Below are 11,104 nucleotides of genomic sequence, written 5' to 3'. Positions count from 1 at the left end.
TCTACAACTGACACACTTTGCACAAGCTATACCATCAACCATCCGCTTTGCATTCACTGTCTGTTACAGAAAGCCCTCCAGGTCAGCCATTTTTGACCGCTCTGTTAAGTCTAGTAGAAATTTGTTTTCTAACGTATTTGGAAAACTCACATATGTACAATATATATTATATGTTTTCAAATATTTGTGATATTCTTTTGAAAATCGGTAAATATGTGAGTTTTCCACATGGGAATTTTAACAATTGTACACCAACGGGGAGGTAGCAAGTGTGTCTTAAAATGCTACCTTGTGTATTTTGTGTATGTATTTGAATTTTTCTCTACACTGACAATACCCCTGGTTTGTGCCATGAATTATAATTTGGTACTTGCAGAACACTAGGTCATATGTGTATACTGTATTTATTCCTTAATTTCTTTGTTTTTCTAGCATTAAACCATTCAGGGGGAAGACAGTTTGCAGACTCTTCTGTGCACACTGTGGTACTACCTCAGTGAAAAGCAGGGTGTCTCTGAACAGTATGTATATCTCTAAACAATGCTTTACATTAATGGTATTGGGGACTTGTAATTTGCTCTCTCTTTAGTTTTTTTTATTGTGTATGTTTGTGTTTTTTTATTATTTGTGTATGTTCAGGACAGGGGCAGCCTGAGTGTTTTTCTTTTTCTTTTTTTTTGCGTCCTGATATAGTGTTTCCTGCCATTGTCTCACACAGACTGCCTCCGGGCACTTTTGAGACGGTCCCTCCCCCTTTTTTTCCTCTGTTCTGCTGGCAAGGCAGGGCTACACTGACAGCCCCGCACTCTCAGTGATAGGGGAAAGCAACTGCGTTCTGCCTTTCGCTACGGACCCTAACTCTCTCCCCCTCCAGCTTTGCGCCTCAAGTCTACACTCGGCTGACTATGAGGAGAAGGACCGCGTAACTCTTTTAAAATAACAAAAACAAAACTGGATGTTCAAGCTAAGACCTGGTAAGGACATCACTTTTAAAAGTTTGTTTGAGCTCTCCCTGCTCACCAGCAAGTTTGTCATAGTTTATCAGTGCAGCGCTGCAGGAGGAGAAAGAGGAGGGGACCCTTGTTAGGATGCTGGTTGTGTTTGATTGTTTTCTCCTGTTTTTTCCTCAATGATAGTTTGAGATTAACCTCCTAGCTCTGAGCTGTGTGTGTGTGTGTATGTGTTTTCTTTCCTGTCCCTTGCTCTTGTTGTTGCTGGTTTGCGTCCTGCCCTCTTCCCCTGCTCCTTTCCCACTGCTCAGACTCTGGACTAGCCGGCTGTTGCCCTCCTGTGCACATTTTAAAACAAACAGCTTCCTCTCGCATCAAAGCTCGTGAAACGCTGTCAGCTTCCGAAAGGGCTTTGTTTTTGGTGCCCTTAAACTGTTTCGGAGGAATGTTTGAGAGCCAGTCGAAAAGGGAACCCTGATACCCTTTAGTCTGCACATAGTAAGAGTACTTCAGCATGGCAGAAAAAAATGAAATCAAAATACAAAAAGGTCTTTCCCAGGACCATTTTATTCTCCTGTATCTTTGTTGTTATTCCTTGCAAGTTGTCTTGAGTAATGCATGAGCTAGAGAGGAGTAAACTGAGACCGCTGCATTGAAAGATGGGGGTTTGTCTGCCTGCCTGTTTCCCCCAGATTTCTGCCCTGCCCTCCCTTTCCCCTCAGCCTGTCCGTGACTTGGTGAAAGAGAAGTGCTGTGTGATCCGACTTCATTTGGTGAGGGGGATTGAGTTTTCTCACCTTGCTCAGATACCTGCTGGTTTTGCAGCCTCAAATATCTGAGAGAGTAATAAGGGCACGGCGTTCTTGCTAAGCATGTACCAGGACTAGCTTTTGCAAAAGTAATAGTGTCACTTCTCATTGTGAAGCTTGCAACACCAAAAAAAAAAGATTGCTCTAGTTTTGACACTGTGAGCTGTTTTGAGAACAGCTCCCTGGATCGAACTCTTGTTTCCTGACAATCACAATACATAGCACATGCTGTATGAATGCGTTCCAGTGTCTTGTTGCTATTTGACTCTCTGCAATTTGCCTTTCAAGCGTCCCTCTGCCGCACAGGCAAAGTGTGGCGCTCCGAGACCCATTTGAAGTCCTCGTGAGTGGTCCATTCATTAAACACAAGAGGCAAACTCATGCTGAAGTGAAGGATTTTAGAGATGTCCTTCTGTGGCTGCCTTCAATAACAGTCTGCTCTGGTACAAATGTTTGTTAAGAAGCATCGCACTGTTTCACCGATGCCCTCTCTATCCATGCGTTGGAAATCAATGGGGTGAAATCAAGCTATTGAGTGTAAAGCGGTCTGGGGATTGAAATGGCATGATCTCTAGGGGCATTCTTCTCCAGAGCGTGTTTTCAGTGATGCTAGTATAACATAGGTGGAAGTGATCTGTGCCCTTTGCTTTCCTCCCAATCGCTGTCTTTTTGGGGGTGGCTTCTCTCAGGCGTTTCTTTGAAATGTTTCCTACTAATGTATGACTGGTTAATGAGTGTGTGCTACTGTAAAATGGTGCAGAGTAAGAGACAGAAAGACTGAGAGAAAGAGAGAGGGGTTCTATATAAAAGATCAGAGCAAATGCCTTTAACTTGCATAAAAGTCAACCCAGTGAACACTGTATTCCTGTGTTAAAGGCTTTCTCTTAACAACCATTGTCTGTGTGATACTGGGACAATTCATGGCTCGCAGCATTTGCTGACTGTGACCTGGAGGTACAAATTGGGGTCAGATCATCTGATTGAGCTAGGGGGTTAATATCCACACACACAACCCCCTCAGCCTCGATTTCGTCCAGCAACTAATTGCGTTGTCAGTGTGCGTTTCAATTCAATTATAATTGACAACAGTCCTGCACTACCCTGAGTTGAAAGCTGTGTTTATCGTTCCTTAGCTGTTTGAGGGTAGGTCCTTCCATGGGTCCAAGAGTGTGTTTACATTGTCTGTCTTTGTCATCACAAGCCTCTCTAATGCACAAATGCCTTGGGTGAGCAATATACACTTCAATATTATTAGTGTGCTCTTTGTGTAATGCACATGGTTTCCCTTATGATCACAATAAACTGGAACTGATGTTTGCTCTAAAGATGACCTATTCCCTCAAGCATGTCATGTTTTGTGCATTAGCGAGTCTCCGTGCGCTGATATCTTGGCGATGGGAAGCTTGTGTTCTGGTGGATTGTGTGGAGCTGGGCCTGCTGTAGGTGCTGGGGGGGATGCCATTCCCCCACAGGGTGTGCTCATTCGGACTCTGAACCCCCATCTCCCTTCCCACTCTGCATGGCTGCATGGGAGGACACACAGAGTCACATCAGCCCTGATCTTGTCACCTGCTCACTCTGCCCCAATCTGAAAGGGCTGGGTAAGTCAGCTGAGATGGTACACCCACTTGGGAGCAGTAGCCCAACACAGGTTACACCAAGGGCTTGTGTTGTAAAAAGCACTCAAGCCCAACCCCCCTTTGACCTCCCATTGATTCATGGACAATACAGCACCACAGCTTGCATTGCACATTTTGACTTTCAAGCAAGGCCATCTCGGTCCAAGAGCTCAGGGGATACAAAACATGGGAGGCTAGAGCTAAATATCACTCCAACAGCGCTGAGCCGGAGCAGCAGACTGGAGCTGCAGGGAGGACGTGTTCTCTCCCTCCTCTGAGCATGAGATGGCTCGTCTTGTAGGGTTTGAGATACACGCTGACCAGTCTATCTGAACCGCTGGACGCCATTGGCCTTTGGGCTGATGTAATATCGCCACGTAATGCCAGTGAGACTTACATTAAAGACCATCCTTTCCTACAGGGGAAAGAAAGACATTTTGTCAACCCAATGATGCATATATGAATGTAAAATTCTGTTTTCGTTTAAGGACTTTATTAATGCAGGGTGCTTCAGTTGCCTAACATTGGGAATAATGTTGATGACGCTTTGGACGCCTCCTGCCCTTTCTAAGTGCACAGTATTGCCAAACATAGCGGGACAACTGACAAAGACCCAAAGACAGCTGTTTACAATGTATTTAATAGGACGCAGGCCCACCCCTTTGCCTTTATGGCAGCTGCACAGTCTAAGTCCCTGTTGCTCCTCCCACTGGGCTGGCTATAGTGCAGCCAGGGAGGTGGGTCTCTGCGGTCTCTTCCCAATTGACATTCCAGTTCCTCCCAATGATGTTCTAAGGCCCTGAAGTCGGGAGTGTGATCGAGATGGGATTGAATGGGAGCCTCCTTTCACTCACGCTCTCAGCTTTGTCGTATGTCACGCACATGCAGGTACAGTGGAAGTAGCTCAGCAGGTTAAGGGAAGTGAGGTGGGGTTGGTGAGGAGAGGAGAGGCCATCCGAGGAAAATGTCTGACTTCTTCCAAGGACTGCCATAGCAGAAATGGTAGTAAGGCAGTAAGGCCCCCCTGTCTTGTTTTTTTTTTGACGCAGTTAGCATTGGCAGTATTACTCTATTCCCCCTTGTCGATTCCAGACCCGTATTTGTACAGATGTGATTGTGTGTGTGTGTGTGTGGGGGGGAACGAAAACCTTTCAGAATGAGCTTTTGCTTCACATTAACACCGCATGATGGGCTGAACCCTGCACCCTGCCTCAGCTTCGGCTGTGTGGTGTTCTTGGCAACCGGGCAAGGGGGGTGAAGGGGACAGAAAGAGGCTCGGAGAAAGACTGTCAAGGTTTTCTTGCTAATTCAGATTCCTGGCAGCTACGACTCTTCTGATGGAAAGGCTCAGCTGACGAGGACAGGGGTCCCGAGCTGGGGTAAGCTCAGGAGTGCCAGCAACCATTACGACCGAATGGCATGGAATAAAACTGAAAACAAGGAGTAAAATTATTTACAATTAAGGTGTTGTTTCGTTGGATTCGTTGGTCTTCCTTCAAAACGAGACATAAATTATTTAATCGACACCTTAATATGTTTTACCAGACCCTTCTTGTCCACCCCCCCCAGTTATTTTGCCAGCTGAGAACAATTTAAAAAGTTTAAATGCATCATTACTGCACTTTGAGGTGTCAATTAGGTAACCAAGAGAGCTCCCTGGAATTGGAGCTGGAATAGCGGGCCTTGGCTGGTTTCAGCACCTTCAGTTTGGACTATACGGTAACAAGCTGCATAAGCAGTAGTCTCTGGTGATTTCCTTCAGAGTCATATATGTGTGTGTTTGGAACCCAGCCCCTGCCGGCCATATTGTGTGGATTAACTGTACTGGACAGCAGAAGCACTGGGCCCGACTCAGAGTGTGTTTTCACTTTTCATGCTTTCCAAAAAAGAAAAAGCACAGGGAAGGAACTTTTCTGGTGACCCTTCTTTCTCATTCTCTCTCCCTCTTTCTGGCTGCCTTGGTTTTGATTGGTAGTAATAGATAGACACTTCCTCTCCTAACAAGAAGTGGGGCTTTGTGATCCCCCCGATGATTGACCTTTCAGAGAGCATGTCCTGGGAGTCGCCGTGCTTCTGCCACTAGCAGGACAGCTGTTCATCCAGCGCGTTACGTACAAGATGAGCTGTGGCCTCCAAGATTGCATGATATTGCATTTTATATGTAATATGGAACGCGGTGGGCGGCGATAACCTCACTACCTGTTTAAGAACAGGAAGTGATTAATTAGGTATGAATAGTTTCTTAAAATGCAGGCAGCAGTTTCACTCTAAGAGACCCCAGTTTGCAACAGTAGTGTAGTGTTTACACACCATTGGTGACTCTTTAAACATAGTAGGTGTTAATTGGAAATGTGTGCTTCCTATCTGCACACACACGGGATACAAATGGTTCCTCCATACGTTTTCATCCTGTACAGTAGGCCTGAGTCAGTCTCACATCCTCTCATCCATCTGACCTGTGATCAGTGCTTGTCATTTGTCTGTCCTTTTCATTCTGGGTCTCGCCTTAATTCCAGTTGATGGGGAAGAAAATCTCGCTCTGAGCCAGAGGACAGAGCCGTCTCGGGCAATGGGCGGAAAGAAAACTGTTGATTTGGAAGCAGCCCTGCCACCTGATGGTATCGATTACAGCCAACGGTCCTGGAAAGGAAATGAATGAAAGAACAAGACAGGATTAGGAATTGCAACCAGCGCAGTCAAGAACTTTCCAGAGGGGAGTTGTTTTCTGTTAATGAAGTGAGCTGTTACACATCCAGGCAGGATACACTGTCAGGGTGTTCCCGTCGGCTGAATTAAAACCATCTTGTCTCTAATTGATCGGCCTTGTTTGGCCAAGGAATGTTCCCCTACGCCATGTAATCAACCTTTGACAACCTTTCGCTCTTCATAGGAAAATATTGTGCAGAGGAGCTGCGTAAGTCGCTTTTTACTCGATTGCAGTGTCTTGCAGTCCTCAACAGTAGAAAATCCAGACTTTGTTACTAGAAGAAGGTTGTGCAAATAACACTGAGTTGTCAGTGGCTGGTTGTCCCTGGTGGTATGCATATCTGGCCATTATTTACTTATTTTTATGAATTAATTTCTCAAATGTGCATGTGTATCCTTTAGCTGGGATCCACGGTGATATAAGAAAGTGTTTTTGGAAAGCTCTGGTTCGCCTCGATTGAGCTCCAGTGCGTTTGCAGACGTGCAGCTGCTGGCAAACAATACCCACCACTGGGCAGACAGCTGGCTCACAGAGGTCTGGACGTGAACGGGTTAAGAGGCCAGAGCAGCCAGAAGCAGGATTTGGGACAGGATATCCTGCCTCAGAGAGGACCGGATCTAACCTCCAATTCAGTGCCAGTGACCTGGAGAGGAGATGGAGGCGAGCGTCGGGGGGTGGTGAAGGGCGGGGAGGGGGGGAGGGGTTGCGCAGAAGCAATCACATCCCACCCGAAACCATTACCTCTCCCTTTAACACAAACCGTGTGGTCCCAGTCCTGCCCCACTGTCCGTCTGTATCTCATGGAGTTTTTTTTTTTTTATACACAACAGGTGTTACATTTGTTTCTATGCTTTTGGTTTAGTTCTCTGGCAGTATGACTGAGAGCCCAGCATGTGTAGAGCCTGCCTCTTGTATTACCCAAACCCACAACCCAATGAAAGCAGAAGGATCTTCCATTAACACTGAAGTCAGTCATTCTCTGATCAGTCAGATCCATCCATCCATCTCTTTCATATCGTTAAGGTTCATCTCATTTCCGAATAAAGTGCTCCGGTCTAGAGGACATTATCTGATGCTGCCTCAATCTGGTAATATTCGAATGCAAGGCTTGGGGACAGGACTTGCTGATTGCATGACTGATGCTCCCCACTGGAAGAAAACCATGATGAATGTTAATATAAAAAAGGAAAAAAGGCTGTCAAATTGCTGTGCACTGGGCAGCAGGGTAGGATTTCCGCTACCTGCAGCGTGCTGACAGCATCTGGAAGACGAAGAGAGAGCGTTGAAGTCTGCCGTGTTCATTACAGGAGACAACCCCTTCTCTTTAAGGCCAGCAATTATTTCTCTTGGCAAATCAGAGACGGACAATAACAATTGATCCTCACACTAACTGACAGTTTTGCTGGAGTGGACCACTGTTCTGTAGTCAGCAATTCGGATGACTGTTCTTCATGCCTGTGTGTGTTCATCCGCCTGTGTTCTCATCCTGCACCCACCTGACGAGACAACTCATGAACAGAAAACACTGCCCCCCAGTTTAAATGTGCTCGGAACTTGTTTAACTTTCCATTTCCTACGGCATCTGTAACACGTTTAGTAACGACATTAATTCAGGTAAACATTTGTTGTTTTTGTTGTTGCTGTTGTTGTTTTGCCAACTAGAACTAACAACAAACGTTGGTTTGTACATCTCTGTCCTACAGGTGGTGAGATACTGGCTCCCCCTTGTGGTAACAAAGACTTCCTGCATGTGAGACGCCTCAGTTAATAAGCCTGTTTTGTTTTTTAAAGGGTTCGACTACAGTGGGAATGAAACCCATTATATCCCCGCTCCCTAACCCTCTCTAACTGTATTATCCAGGGAACTGTAATTGGATCATTTCTACCCCCACCCTCTTTCCCCTTCCAGGCACAATTAAAAATGTGATCATGCATGTGACTTATAGTGCCTTTTACTGACTGGAGGCTGTCAAAGGGTCATGGTCATAGACAGGACTGTTCTTATCAGGTGATCGTCGACCAGCAGATAGATTTTTTCTGAAAAAGTTGCGTAAGGTATCATCACTCTCACGATCCCTGCTCAATCTTGTATAATAAACTTGCTGAAAGTCTGAACAAGCTGTGACAATTAAGCAATATGTTGAACCTTAGCTTCCTTCTTGCAAGAAAGAGGCTTCTTTGTTTTAAAAAAAATGTGTCCTTTAAATGCCACTGTTTTGATGTAACATATATCTGTACATCCTGTAGATTGAGTTCTCTCATACAATTTAGGCACTGAAAATTCCCCAGGCGTTCATTCACTCCGCGGTGTTATAGCAGCCCCCGTTAAAGCAGTTTAGCGAGGCCAGTTGGGAACAGTCAAAAAGTCAGGCTGCTCCTAGCATTGCATACACGTTTTCAGTGAGTTTGATCTGTTTGGACCCAATGACAGGGGACACTCTAACCTCCTCCTGACTTGCAACTGAGTTAACTTGATTTATTTTTATGATAATATCATTTGTTACTTAATGTAGTTTCCAGAGCAACTTTCCCTGACTAGACTTGCTTTACTGAACGCTGCTCAGGACCTGGGGCTTGGGAACCGCAGTGAAGTCTCTCTGTAAATCGCAGACACCAACGCCTTTGGGCACAACCAAAATAAAAGATTAAAAACAAATAAATATATAAAAAGGCCCTGAGTGTGAGGAGCAGGAATAAACTCAACAGTCAGTGTGGAAAATGTGCATTTACCCAATATTGTGCAGCTCAGGGTGGCTTTCATTTTGTGGACGTGGAGATGTGTGTGGAAGTGGAGCATCGCACTGACGTTCTACGGTCACGATTTCAGATTTCACACGCTCGCCTAGCTTCGCGTCACGGAGTTTCGTTGTGTGTGCTTTTCAACGCCGGGGCCTCGCCTGTCACACTCAGCTTTTCCCACTCTTGTGGTTGGCCAACTCTTGCGCAGGGCCCGGTGCGGTGCAGGGCCCGGTGCGGCGCGGTGCCTGGGACGGTAGCCACGCGGCGTCACTCTGCTGCTTTGACTCAGTGGAAAGAGAGCTGTGTAGCTGGAGACGGGTGCAGGGAAGTCAGTTAGTCAACCACGGTGTTATTCTGTCGTTGTGCATCAGTCAGTCAGTCTGTCAGTCAGTCAGTCATTGTGAGATCGGCTCTGGTCGTGCTTTGAAGTTTCTTGAACGTGCTCTAGCTAAATGTGGAGATGTGTGAGTATAGTAGAAAAAAAAATCCTTCCTTTGGCTGATGAAAAGCCTTTTCTAAACATAACTGCTTCAGTGTGATGATGTAGCTGCTGCTGTAGTTTTTTCTTTCATTCTGACTTTGTGAAGGGTGCTCTACTGGATCAAAATTGAATGTCATGGATTTGACAAGACCACTGCTTGTGATACTTGTACCACACTTGTCATTCCCTTTTGCACTTCCTCCAGCTAAAACTTATTGAATTAGGTGTGTGTTTGTGTTTTTTTTTTTTAGTTTATATTTGGTCTTTCAAATGTTTATCTTGTCACAGGTAGACTGTCAGGTTTAAGGGGAAAGGGGAAGTTGTGGTGGTGGTGGTGGTGTTGATGGTTGGGATGTGGGGGATGGGTCAATGCAGCTAGTTATTGTGAAACCATGAGGATGCTAATCCGATTGCTTTAAGGGTGCGAGGCGGGGGGTTGTTTTGGCAGGTGGAACTGTGAGACAGTGGTAAAGTTTTGGAAAAACAGTGATGACAGCACAACAGACACCGGCCTGACATCGAGACATGACAAAAGCGCTGAGACGGAGTGGGATGGCAGAGGCCTGGTCATCTTTTCCTCTTCGTATACCAGCCTGGTCAGTCATAGGTGGAAAAAATCATCAGATTCACAAACTGTGAATCCTGTGGGTTGGTTGAATACGGCATGTGTTTTGTTTTGTATGACACTGTGACACACTTTTGTTTTTTCCCTACTGTGACTGTTGACTTTAAAGTGCTCTGTACGGTGGAGTCGATGGGTATGAAGACTGAAACCAATCAAAGAAAAAAAAAAAAAAAAAGATGTGGCTCTTCTGTACCAAAACACATGTGCTGGAGAGACCAAAATGTTCTGCCCAACAGCTCTTAAAAATAGCACCTTGAATTAAAGTAGTAGTCTTAAGTGTTCATGTGAATATATGACTGAACACATGATTGAAGAACTTCAGTCAGTAGAGTATCATTGGTGGATAGTAAGGAAAGACCAAAACAATAATAATCATAATGTAATAATGCTATTAGGACTAATAAGAATAGTATGTAAACAGTGGGGCATTTCTGAATACATAATACAGACTCAAATGGAAAATTGACATGCAAATCTCGCCTGCTAGCCCGGCTGGTTAGACCTGTGAGTGTAAAGCTGCAGTTTTTCCAGCTACGGTGATTCACCTCTCGAGATGGAGCGAGGGCCCAGGAGTAGACGGGAGCCTGACTTGACTCACCTCTCACCCTCCATCAGCACAGAGGAAACCCCAGAACCGACGCAACAGGCACACACCATCTCTGCCCGCCCACGGCCCTGCCTCGTGCCCCAGCGCATACCAAATGGCTATTTTTAATCAATCCCTCCCACCTACTTGGGCTTGTTGTTGCTCAAAGTCGTGGGTGTTCTCGATTTGTTTGTTGATCTCTTCATTTTTTTCGCGTGACACTATTTTTAGAACGCTTAAGGTACCTTCCAGAAGCATCCGGAATTTCCCAGCGTTCTTTGCTTTACCCAATCAGAGTAGATTACCCGGACTGGTGCGGTGCCAAGACGGCGGTGTTTTTGTATGGCATTGAAAAAGGACAGTTGCAATAGGACCAGAGGAACCTCCGACTGAGTTTTTTTACACCGAGTCTGTTTTTGGTGGGGCATCGATGCCTGCTTGTAGCAATTTGACAAGATCTTAGAGTTCTGTACCACTGTGGTGCACACTGGAGTGCATCTTGTAGCTGAAACTACGTGTTTGCTCAAACACAAAATTTTTGAGTGTAGCTGGGCCAACATCCATTAAAAAGGTGACTTTTAAAGCCCT

The 11,104-nt window shown here is 45.5% G+C and overlaps 1 protein-coding gene across 1 annotated transcript in view; it reads left to right on the top strand.

The window, feature by feature from the left end:
- Positions 1 to 777: 777 nt before the first annotated feature.
- hdac7a (histone deacetylase 7a) overlaps positions 778 to 11,104 on the top strand; it is an 87,803-nt gene continuing 77,476 nt past the window's right edge. Inside the window, exon 1 of the mRNA XM_066708324.1 lies at positions 778 to 974. Coding sequence (XP_066564421.1) covers positions 956 to 974 — 19 coding nt within the window. The 5' untranslated portion in view covers positions 778 to 955. The remainder of the gene's footprint in view (positions 975 to 11,104) is intronic.

Source organism: Amia ocellicauda, chromosome 7 (assembly GCF_036373705.1).
Source record: "Amia ocellicauda isolate fAmiCal2 chromosome 7, fAmiCal2.hap1, whole genome shotgun sequence".
NCBI lineage: Eukaryota > Metazoa > Chordata > Actinopteri > Amiiformes > Amiidae > Amia > Amia ocellicauda.
This window is presented reverse-complemented; position numbering and strand designations above follow the sequence as displayed.